The following is an 11,702-nucleotide window of genomic DNA, read 5'->3' as shown; positions in this document are numbered from 1 at the left end:
AAAAAAAAGATATTATTAAAAAAATCATCTAATTATTTTTTATCAATTTAATGCATCTCCATTTAGTGCAAAGCTTAAAACCTACATTTGACATGCTGTATCTTAAACTCATATGGCAAAGAAACCAAACAGTGGTTAGTAATGAAATTATAAACCATATTTTCCCCGTATACTGTAAAATCAATTTTGCTTTCCAGTGTTTATGTTCAGTTCAGTGAATGAGAACACAACTACTCAATATGCAAGCCAAAAGGTGAAGATGGTTTCTACGTGTGAAGGTATCTTGATGAGTTGTACTCCAGGTAGACAGAAAGAATTAGTTTATTCTCATTGAGCATTTGGCATTACTTTGTTTTCATTTAAACTAAAATAAGTACTCTCAGTTTTACAACTTTTTTTGGCATTCCATGCTAAATTAGCAGTTGTGGATCTACTACAATAAAAGCCTTTTGACAGTCTTCTGACTTCCCTTGAACTTCTGTTCTGAACTTTTCTTTAATTATGATGTGAGAAAGCTTGTTTTAGTTCTACTCTTCACATGCCCACTCTTTCAAGCAAGGAACATGATGAAAACAGCCAAAGAAATAAACTAACACTTTAAATCCAGAACTGTTTTTCAACCAGTGGCAGCAGAAACAATGTAAATTAAAAATGTATATATCCAAACAAACCTGAAAGATCAAACAGATTTCTGTCTAACGATTCCCCAGCAAGACCCAAATGCTTTGTTAACTTCAGAATTAGTCTTTTGTTCATTCAGTTCAATTCAGTTCCCTCATATTTCACTCAAAGCTTTTGGAGAATTCCACAGTATAAATATTTATAACAAGAGGCAAACTACACCTGCTACAAACCACAGCTGAAACAGACTGAACCGGGTAACACTTACTGAGATGACAAGATGTTAGCACAAGCTTAAATTTCCACTAAAACCCTCCTTAGTAACATGGCAGTAAAGCAGTCTTAAACATTTTAGGCTCTGATGCCTTTTAATTAAGATAAATAATAAATAAAATTGAATGAGTGGAAATCATTAACATAATTCCTTCTTATAAATCGATTCAATTTTGGAACACCCTGCTTTATTATTGAAGAAATCAGTTATTTTTCCTCTTGCAGTTCTGCTTTGAAACTATAACCAGTCGTGCTCATTCATTATAAACATACAAAATTACAAAAAATGTAAATCAGTTTCCTACTGCCAACATCTACTGCTGTAAGAACATAGGGAACAAAATTCTGCATGTGCTTTGCTTCTTGTTTCTATTTCTTACTTTTGTGAAATGTTGTAATAGAAACACTCCATAATACCCAAGAGACTTAATCATTAAGGAACACTACACGGAGTTCATTTTTGGTCCACTGTTTCTGGTAAACAGAGAAGTTAATTACTTGTTAGCTAACCACTGCAGCTCCAACACAAAAGCCTCGCGTATTATTAAGTGAAATGGAAAATCAATACAAGCTTCATTAATGTATATCTGAAAACCAATACAATGAAGATCGTATTGCATTACAATGTTTTCTTCTACTTCACATATAGGGAAAAGGATAAGATAGAGTTATTGTTAACTGGAGTCAGTGTCAATAAACACACCCTTCTGCAATGAGCTTTGTCTCCTACCATCACAAGTTCTTAAAGCCAAACCCTCCAGCACAAGCTGAGCTCCCACTGACCTTTTCCTGACCCAGGGCATTCATAAGCTGCCTCCCCCTCTTATGAATTCTCAGAGGTCTAATTTAAAGACACAAGCTTGTATCAAACCTTTCCAGCTGATTCACATTGACACACATATTGACTCACCCCCATGTCTTTCATGAAATTTATACAAGCTGAGGATCTTAAAGAAGTCTCATCTTGAGTGAGAACAGTCAAAAATATCAGCTTTGTTTGTTTGCTTTGTTTTTGTAGGTTGGTTTTGCTCTAAGAGGGGAAATGCTGATTATGTGAAAGGAGCACACGGTAGTGACAAGGCGTCCGAACTTCACTACAGAAACCCCGCAGATAACAACATTCTCTTTACAATAATTCAAAACACAAATGAGTTTTCTCAAGGGCAATTACCCTTATTAGAAAAAAAGGCAGAGTTGACCTAGATACAGCAATCATACATTACTTGTCTTCTAAACGGCTGCTGTATTTATAGCGCTGTATTTACAGCACAATGTTTAAGTAAACAGTTGGCTTCTGTCTTCATTTGCTTCACATACACCCATATTCACTGTCGTTTCCATCTCCTTAGGAATATCTTACACTGTCCTTTAATTCAAACATCACGCTGTTTTGTTATTCTAACACCAAATCCTCAGTAAATATTTCCATAAAATAAAAACTGATCAAGGATTTCTGGGATTTGTTTTAGTAAATTGTGACTGTTTGTACATTTTTGTCCAAAATTTGACAAATCAGAAGTTATAAACAAATATGGACTCAGATATTCAGTTTTGCTGCTCAGAATTTCTAAAGCTATCTTTAATAACTTGGATAATGTATTTATGGGGTTGACCTGTTTTCAGGATGGCTGACATCCAAAAATTACAATCTGTCAAATCAAGCTACTTATGAGGACTAGAAAAAATTGGAGGCATTTCTTCAAGAGCTAATCACAACTCCGTGACCTCCTGACTTGGTCCACATTGAGCATTTTCTTCAACAAGCTTCAACACATTGCTAGCAAAATAAGCTTACAATGTTTCATGGACTACAATCATACAGAGATGAATTTTACTGGTGTCAGGAAGAAAACTGGAAAAACAAATCAATTAAAAAAATGCAGAAAGCTCAGGATTTTTTTTTTTTCAGATCACACGAGAAGTGCATAGAAATAAGTTTGTATTCACTGATGAATGATGACTAAATATTTTCCTTTGTTTTTCTGCTGGTTTTTTTTGTTGCTACTTGATAGTATTTTCTTTATGCAGTTATTTCACTTTGCACATATATTTGTATATTTTTTCATAAAAGGGTTTTATTATATTGAATGCGTATTTAATGCCTGCACTTCTCAGGCAAAAATTAGAAGCCTACATACACTACACGAAAATTATTCAAAAAAAATTTACATGTTCTACCTCAAAAAAAAAAAAAAAAGAGCCATTTTTCCTTAACACATAAGCCTTCCATAAAAATCTTCTATTGATAAATTAACTAGACCTACCTTGTATATTCTTCTTGGAGCTTGTTTGGGTCACTTACAAAAAACTTAACTCTCAAGTTCAAACTGTGAGGAGATCCTCCTACAGTCAAGAAAAGTGTTTCTAATTAATCAGGGTACCTTGGAAAAGAACAACAATAATGCATGAATTGACCAAATGCATACACATACTCACTTTTTAATTGTTTCCTGATAGGTTTGTTTGGATCCAACCACCTCTGGAAAGAGATAAATTGTAATACCAGTTTCAGATAAATCAAAAATTATATGTTACAGTCTTATGCATAAAGAAACTGTTGCATTTTATTTATTGGATTTTTTTTTTTCTTTTCCTTTAAGCAAAAATATCCTACTGGCATATCACAGTCTGTAACAAGACACTGAAAGATACCAACAGTTCCTTCTTTTTGCCTGATTTTAACTCTACTGTCCAGGTATCTGTCTGGCACTACTGCAACAGGGTACCAGAGTATGACCATCACTTGTGCCCAACAGAGGTTAGATCTCAATCTCCGTGTGTTTAACTATTTTAGCAATACTTTAAACTGATCATCTAACATTAGCTAACTGCAACAGGAAAAGGCTGTGACACTCATTTATCCCTATGTGAAGTTAATTTGCTTAAACCAGGTTCAGGTTCTTCTAACTGCAATCCATCAAGTGATCCCAGATCTGACTCTCAGATTCTTTTCCAACTGCCAGAGAATCACCTCTGCTATGTCCTTCATTACCACCCTGTAAATCAGAGACTCGGTTTACTGAATTAGAGACTATAAAACACTTGTAGCAAATGCTCATTTTTCAAAAAAGTCCCCTTCATTTATCTGTCATGGTGATTAACTGACAGCCCTTATCATGTAGTAAATGGTATGAATCGTGATCTAAACACTTACAAAATACCTGGGCTAGAAAAGAAAACAGGACACCAAAACATTTCCTCTTTTCAATAGGCCTGAATTTCAGAAAAAAAATTTATTTCATATTCCAACTAACGGTGATCATTCAATCTAGTAACTAGATGCAACAAAACAAGCAATATTCCTTTTAAGTAATTATTTAATGAGCACAACCTCATGATTTTACCTTCCACTTGCAACTTGCAGCATTTAGTTTTTGGTGATAACAACCAAACTCAAATGACAATTGGAGAGGATGCACAACACTGTAAAGATAGCAATATTTACAATGACCCAGAGTACAGTGATGCTCCTCTAAAGCCCATCATTTCTGGAGTCCTATATCTCCAATTCAAACTTCATTCCAAAATGTCCATTCTTGCAGATACACTTAAGTGGTAAACTTTATACTTGTATTTGTTTAAGAACAGCTAACAACTCTTCACCAAAGTGCTGCTCAAGGGAGTATGAACAGCAATTCACGTGAATGCAAAGGTTAATTTACTTTTTTCCCCTCAGGTCATAGACTAAAATAAATCAGCGTAAGAAAAACAAAGACACACATTTCCTTTTGCAGTACCAATGACAATAACTCCTAGTTGAGGTAGAGTAGTGTTACTTCATCCAGCCCTGCAGAAAGATGACATACTCAAGAGGCACCACCAAATGCACTAATTGTAGTAGTGAAAAGCTTGAACATTGATTAAGTTCTCAATTTCTCACTATCTAGGCATCATTCATTCTTTCAGTTTCAACGTTTGTCTATTTTAATATGTTGTTTGAATGTTGATTACTATTACTAATTAAGTCAGATAGTTTTCACAACTATTTAATTAATTCACATCATCTGATTTATTCTTTATGCCAGCTGATTTGACCCTGCCTCTATTGTCCTTATGACACATAATGCTATTTTTCTACTTACTTCACCCTTTTCCTCCGCCAATATGTCTCCCTAATTCAGTTTCTTAATCCTGCTCCACCTTCTTGTAGAAATACTATTCTATTCCCATGCCTCTCATCTACCAAATTATCACTGAAACTACCATTCTCAAGTGCATCAAATAAACACATATGAAAATTGATGCATTACTGTCCTGGTTTCAGCTGGAGAGAGTTGATTTTTCCTTCATAGTAGTGGCTATGTTTCAGCTTTAGGGAAGAAAAAAAAAATGTTGATAACACAATGATGCTTTTATTTGTTGCTGAGCAGTGTTGCACAGAGCCAAACATGTTTCAGCTTCTTGTACTGTCCTGTCCTGGGTGGGCTAGGGTTGCACAAGGAGCTGGGGCTTGGAGGAAGAATCAGTTGACCTAAACTGGCCAAAGGGTTATTCCATACAATATGACATCATGCAGAAACTATAAAACTGAGGGAAGTTGGATGGGGGTGCTGCTCAGGGCCTGCCTGGGTATCAGTCAGTGCATAGTGAGCAGCTGTGTGGGATATCACAAAAAAAAATCCCACAAGACGCAGTACTTTTCAATGCATCATGCCCATCATATCAAAAATCAATAGTGTCCCTGTAGAAAATCTGACCTATCAAAAAGAACAAATTAAAATTTTACAATTAAGTATCTTGTAAAGAATTAAACATGACTCACACATATTAAATTAGTATAATGATTTATAAAATAGATTTGACTTACAGGGTTATCAGTGGGTTCATCTGCCAGTTGTAAACCAAAGTAATCCCTCTCTGTCAAATCGAGATGTTTGAAGACTATATCCAACAGAACTTGTCCCTGATCGTGTTTCTGCAAATAATAAGACATGTATAGGTGTTTAACAGAAAAGTCATTGGACACACAAATGATTCCAGTAGAGCACTAACACATTCTTTCAGATGTGCTGTATAATGCCACATTTTAAGTATCATGACGTGTATCCTAGCAGTATTCTTTTAAGAGAAGCACCATCTCTCTGAAACACATGTAAGAAATTATCCTTCTTCTTGTTCATTTTCTAACGATGAAAACTTCTAGTTTCTCAGCTAGCTACATGGTTACTTCTGAAAGCCGCTCATTAACCAAATTTGATACTTAAAAAGGATTACTGGAGAGAAAAAGAGAGGCTGGGATTTGACAAAGGACTTCATAGCCTCGTTAGGGACACTGAATTTTGAAGTAAGGTTTTTCAGGCCTGCGCAAGTTATTCCTACTTATTTTATCCAAAAACCTATTCCTGAATCTAAGTGAACCAGCATATTGAAAGTTTAATGACACAGACAGATATCCAGCTGAGCAGCAGTGTTACTCTACATTAACTAATTCAAATAAACTGATTCTGACTGATACTCTTTGCACCCAGATTTTCTACTTCTCCAGCACCAAGCAAACTTCTAACAGCACTTAGGTGCCAACCAAGTACTACTGATACTAGAATGGATATCAGAGGCACCTTGCCTTGCTTACTGTAGGCAATAAGGTATTTTGAAAAATAACAGAAAAGACTCCTGTCCTACTATCAAATAACCCTGCTCCTGACAAGAGCTAAAATAGTTTACTTTCACAGCATTTATATCTAAACTGTGTAATAAAAAGGTCAGAAGGTTTTAATATCCACAAATGAGAAATATCTACAGGTCATATTCAGACATTTGTTCACATCAAAGAGCATCCTATCAAAGCCTTTTTTTTTTTCATTCTGTTGAAAATACACCGAAGCTGAGTAATCAGCCTAAGCTGATTATTTGGGAGATAAATTTATTTGGGAGATAAAAATTCCAAGAAGGCTGACTATTTATTTTAGAATAATTTAAAAAAGAGAGAGAAAGAGAGAGAGAAAATGGTTATCAACAAATTATGCCCGAAATGATGCCAGAAGGGCAAACACAGCTGTAGCTCTGGATATTTAAGTTACACAAGCCACGTATCTCACATCCATTTATCTAGCAAAGTAAAAGTGATTTAAGTGCTATACTTACCAGAAACAAAAAAAGATTTCTTAATGTTTAACAAAACAATCAATGCTATCAATGCTGTTAAAAAGTTCGCTAACAAAAAAATTCCATCTGCAAGAAATGAAAACAAGCAAAGAAAAAACCCACAGATGTCAGCATAACAAATACACGACAATGCAAGTGCACAAGACAATTTCTATGTACAATTCCAGAAACAGTTACATGTTTACTAAATTAGGAGTTTTCTGATATACTTTGAAAACAGTAATCAGTACAATTTTTTCAACAAATTAAACTAATTTTAAAATTACATAGCAGCACAAATTACTTCTTGGCATTTTTCCCTATTTAGATTTCAATCAGATTCAAACTAAGAAGTTATGACACTAACAGAAAAGAGGAGACCGTTTGGAGTTTGCAGACTTGCATTTACTTCTTCAAGGAACACACAGGTATCAATTCTGTTCTTAAAAAAAATCTAAATGTGAGAATTTATCTTGTTTCTAAACTATCTAACCCCAATTGTTTCTAAATTAAAAAATACTGAAAGTTTAGAACCTGCTGGTCACTTTGAATTAGCTAGAACAGAAATGTCATTTCATGGCAGCAAAGAAGCCAAGCCATGAATGGAACTGCCCCTAAAAGGCAGAATGAAGAGTGAAAGTTATTTCTCCTGAAATAAAGCAGAAAATTTGCTAAGAAGAGACAAGTTTCAACATGAAGAATTTGTTTTGATGAGAACGTTTTACTCTGAGTACAAAACAAAGATAAGCATCTAGTAGAACCAGACCTCAGTTCAACCTGTCTTCGATATTTATACATTGATGTTTGTAGCTTGCCAGAGCAGGGGAAGGTCACAATCCTGTTTGTTGTGAAAGGTCCAAAATACTTGGAACAGCATCTCAACCAGTGGGCAGCTGCTACAGAAAGTAGGAAAATAACTGAAAATAATTTTTGCCTTTTTTGAATGAAAAAATAGAAATTTATATAGGGGGTTTAGCAAAGAAATGTGCTTTATTCTTAGGGATAAACATTAATAGTTCTTAAAGCACAGAATAATGGAAAAATATAAAAACAATGAGTGATATCCAACATCTAACACAACATGGTGCACTGTAACTAGGTATTTTCACAACTGAATGATGAACAGTTAGCGAATAATAATTACTGAGCAGCTGGATACAGAACACCAACATTTTTGCTGAGCTGAAGTATTAAGATTTCATGCATACCTGTTAGAAATTATGAAAGGAAAAATGTCTCACAAATACTGGCCTTTCAGAAGAAATCAATACTAGACATCACTATATGTAGTTTAAGAAGTATGACATACTTTTCACACCATCTATCTTGCCTTAGTTTTCCCCCAAGTGTGATCACTTCGTACTAATTTTCAGGGAATACTGCAAAGTCAGCCTGCATGGAAAAGCTACAACTTGAGGTATTTAAACAACGAATCAAAATAAATTAAAAATAATAAGAACCTGAAGAAGGAGGTCTATGCAAATCATTGTCATCAGGTTACTAACTACAGCCATTCTCATTTCATGCAGCTATGCCCTTTAGACAGTATGCTTTCCAAAGTGGAAGTAGGAATTCTTCATTTAGTAAGTAGAGCATTTTATAGAGAAAATTTCTACTCCTCAGACATACATACAGTCTAACTCCAACTCAAAAGAACCTTTGGCTAACTACAGTCCACAGGGATTACTTTGATTTGTTATGCTCTGTACATTGTAATGTTGAGCACACAAAAAATGCCTATTTTGCAGATCAATGGAAAAGGTTGGTTAAAATCTGAACTTAGAACACGTCATATAAATTATCAAGAGACAGTCCCTGTGATCAGTACTCTGCTGCTGAAAGAGAAATATCATTTGAGTACATTTTTATTAATACAGCTCTTCATACTTCAGGTAATTAAACTTTAAAACCATTAAGATACCTGTAGCAAACCCCAGGAGAAAAATGCTATGCTAATTTTTTTGATATTATCTTTGTTCTGCCTGTTCTGAAAATAACACCATTAATATTTATTGTCAAGCATTGCACCAACCGCAATTCAGTCACACAGCTATAAACCCTGAAAATCCACGTACCACGTATGTTACTGTGATAGAAAACATAAGGGTATTCTTATGGCCTTACCTCTGAAACAAACAAACAAACAAAAAAACAACTAAACAACATCACCAGCAACCAAACAGATAGAATCTAAGACAGAGAACCAACAGTTAGAGCCCCATAGGAAGTTTCTATTTCCTAAACTCCCAGGCTGGTCTAAATAAGCAATAAACAGTGATCCATGCAACCAAAAAATATATTATGCTAGAATCGCAGGTCTCAGGGACCATACACATTCTCAGGAGAGACAGTATAGATACTTGACTATATAGGACTAGTTGTTCTCTAGACAACCAGTCCCAGACTGATCTAGCTTGCTAGTTAGAGCTACACAGGTGCTAGCATTCTCTTAAGAGCTGATGTAGATTTTGGACACTTACATCAAAAAGAAGCATCACTGCCCATAACTGCTGTGCAACTATTACTTATATTACTGAATTATTTTTTGGGGGGGAGGGTGGGGGGGAGAACACCCACAAAAACTCTTCCATTCCAATATCCATCTTGCAAACATAAGCACTTGAAAGAAACACATTTCCAATTTCCCATTTACCTTTGATGCTTGTCTTCAATCCCATCCTGCTTTTTAGCAGGTAGCACAGACCAGGAAACTATTAGCAAGGATGAGGAATTAATAGGCACAGAAGAGCAATGAAATATCGCAGAGGAAGGAGGGGTAAAAGGGATGAAGTAGTTCAAGGAAATGGTTGCACTTCTAAGCACAAAATATGAACATACTCATTTTTATTTCTTTTTCCAATCAACAAATCTGATGAATAATGTATTCCAAGCTCATTTGGAAAACTATTCACTTTTCCCAGTAACAGCCCTCAGCATTCAACAAGTTTCCTATTTTCCTTCCTGCCATCCACAGTGCATTAGAAGGTACAGAACAAGAACACAATCTGAGGAAAGCAAAAGCAAAAGCAAAGAGGTACTATAAGATGGCAACGGTAACTAAATATAACCATCCACATGATTGAACATATTTAGCTTAGCAACACAGTGAAAATAGGATCTGCCATTACATGTTACTGGTTCTCAAAATACAAAAAAAGCAAACCAAACCAAAACCTTACTTCTTATTCAACTGAGTGGTAGAGCTAAATTGATTTTCATTATACAACATTCAGTCCATAAAGAAAACTACCAGAAATAAACTATACACTGTATATTCCATTTTGAAATCAAGATGTTAGTATTACAAAGGATGCCAGAATGACTCAGTCTGCAGTGATCCAGTGTGTACAAGTACGAGCATGTCTGTCTGAACAGAACTTTCCCTTCTATTCCATACTTCATACTATTTTGGAAGTCAAACTCTACCTATACAAATCAAGCAAAGGAAAGCAAGCTCAGTGACATTGCTATCATCAGATTACTTACATTAACTCTGAAAGCTTGTACAGTGTTATCCAGGAGAAGAATGTTGCAGACCACCTCCGTATGCTGCCTGTCTCGTGCCAGCTCAGATGCTCGTACATTGTAGGTTCTGCCAGCAGGCAATCGGAAACGTGCGGTCATTACTGTCCACACAGGGTCTTTAGGCAAAACAAAAATAAAATCAAAAGGTCAGAAAATGCAAGTCTAGGATGCAGTACATTGAAGAAAGCCGACACAATGAGTCTATTGCTAAAATCTCTATCACATGCAAAAGAAAAATGAATATTAAATTCACGGTATCTAACAGTGAAAAAATGTTTTGCAAATTACAACACAACTTTATTCTAAGAAACTCAGTTCTTTAAGTCCTTCAGCTGCTGTTCATTGTCCACTCCCTCCCTAAGTTTTTTGTTTTGTTTGTGATTGGCGATTTTGTTTTATTTCTTTTCTTGTTTATTATTATGAAATGATTCAGAACTGCATTTTCACTTCAAAAAGCCTTTTAATTGCTGTGCATCAAGGCTACACTAAGCTCCCACTGTTAGAGGTAATTAAAAATTAATTTCAGTACAAAAAAGCAAAAAAGACCATCTTACATCAGAAGTATAGAGAATGACTGCAAAAAGAACAGAGCACACACACGAAGACTCTGGTGCATTCTTCTGCAAGGCTTACATATTCACTGTGCAAGTATCAGACAAGAGTGATAAGTGAATTAGCCTTACAATATGAGTAGATAAAGGTTTGTTAAACTACTAGATCTTCCACGTGTCGGTTTTTTTCCATTTTTTCAACTGATTGGATTTCTGTATTTCGTTTGAAAGTACAAACTATTCTTATTTTCCACACAAGGAATGGAGATCAACTGACGCCTATCCCTTGAGCTATGTGCTGATAAACGAAATCCAAGAGTTGAAATGTGACTTTCAGTTTTCAAAACTGAGTTTCTAATGATTATCCTGCAACCCCGGCTCAGCAAAGTGCTTATATGCATGCTTTCAGTATGCCATTAGTCCTGTCCAATGACACTAGTTACATTCTTAAGTACTTGCCAGATTCAGGCCCTGTAATTCACTTAATTACACACTTGACAAACTATTTCTACATACTTTGATAAGGGTGTAAGCAAACAGAAAGTCCCAAAACTTAAGTTGACAATACATTGAAATAATAAATACCTTTAAAAAAATAGTAAAACATTCTCCAAACTGATTATAAAACTTTCCCTTATTCTGCAAATA

At 35.1% G+C, this 11,702-nt stretch overlaps 1 protein-coding gene across 1 annotated transcript; it reads right to left on the bottom strand.

Moving 5' to 3' along the window:
- Positions 1 to 3,133: 3,133 nt before the first annotated feature.
- Positions 3,134 to 10,650, bottom strand: LOC104911808 (tyrosine-protein phosphatase non-receptor type 4-like). The gene is made up of 4 exons (XM_019617256.2): positions 10,465 to 10,650; positions 5,702 to 5,809; positions 3,331 to 3,373; positions 3,134 to 3,237 (listed from the first exon to the last, which is right to left on the bottom strand). Exons 1-4 carry the CDS (start codon positions 10,600 to 10,602, stop codon positions 3,155 to 3,157), a joined length of 372 nt encoding a protein of 123 aa, XP_019472801.1. The 5' UTR covers positions 10,603 to 10,650; the 3' UTR covers positions 3,134 to 3,154.
- Between the last annotated feature and the right edge of the window lie 1,052 nt (positions 10,651 to 11,702).

This window comes from Meleagris gallopavo, chromosome 7, assembly GCF_000146605.3.
Source record: "Meleagris gallopavo isolate NT-WF06-2002-E0010 breed Aviagen turkey brand Nicholas breeding stock chromosome 7, Turkey_5.1, whole genome shotgun sequence".
NCBI lineage: Eukaryota > Metazoa > Chordata > Aves > Galliformes > Phasianidae > Meleagris > Meleagris gallopavo.
The sequence above is the reverse complement of the archived record's forward strand: the minus strand, read 5'-3'. Positions and strand labels throughout refer to the sequence as shown.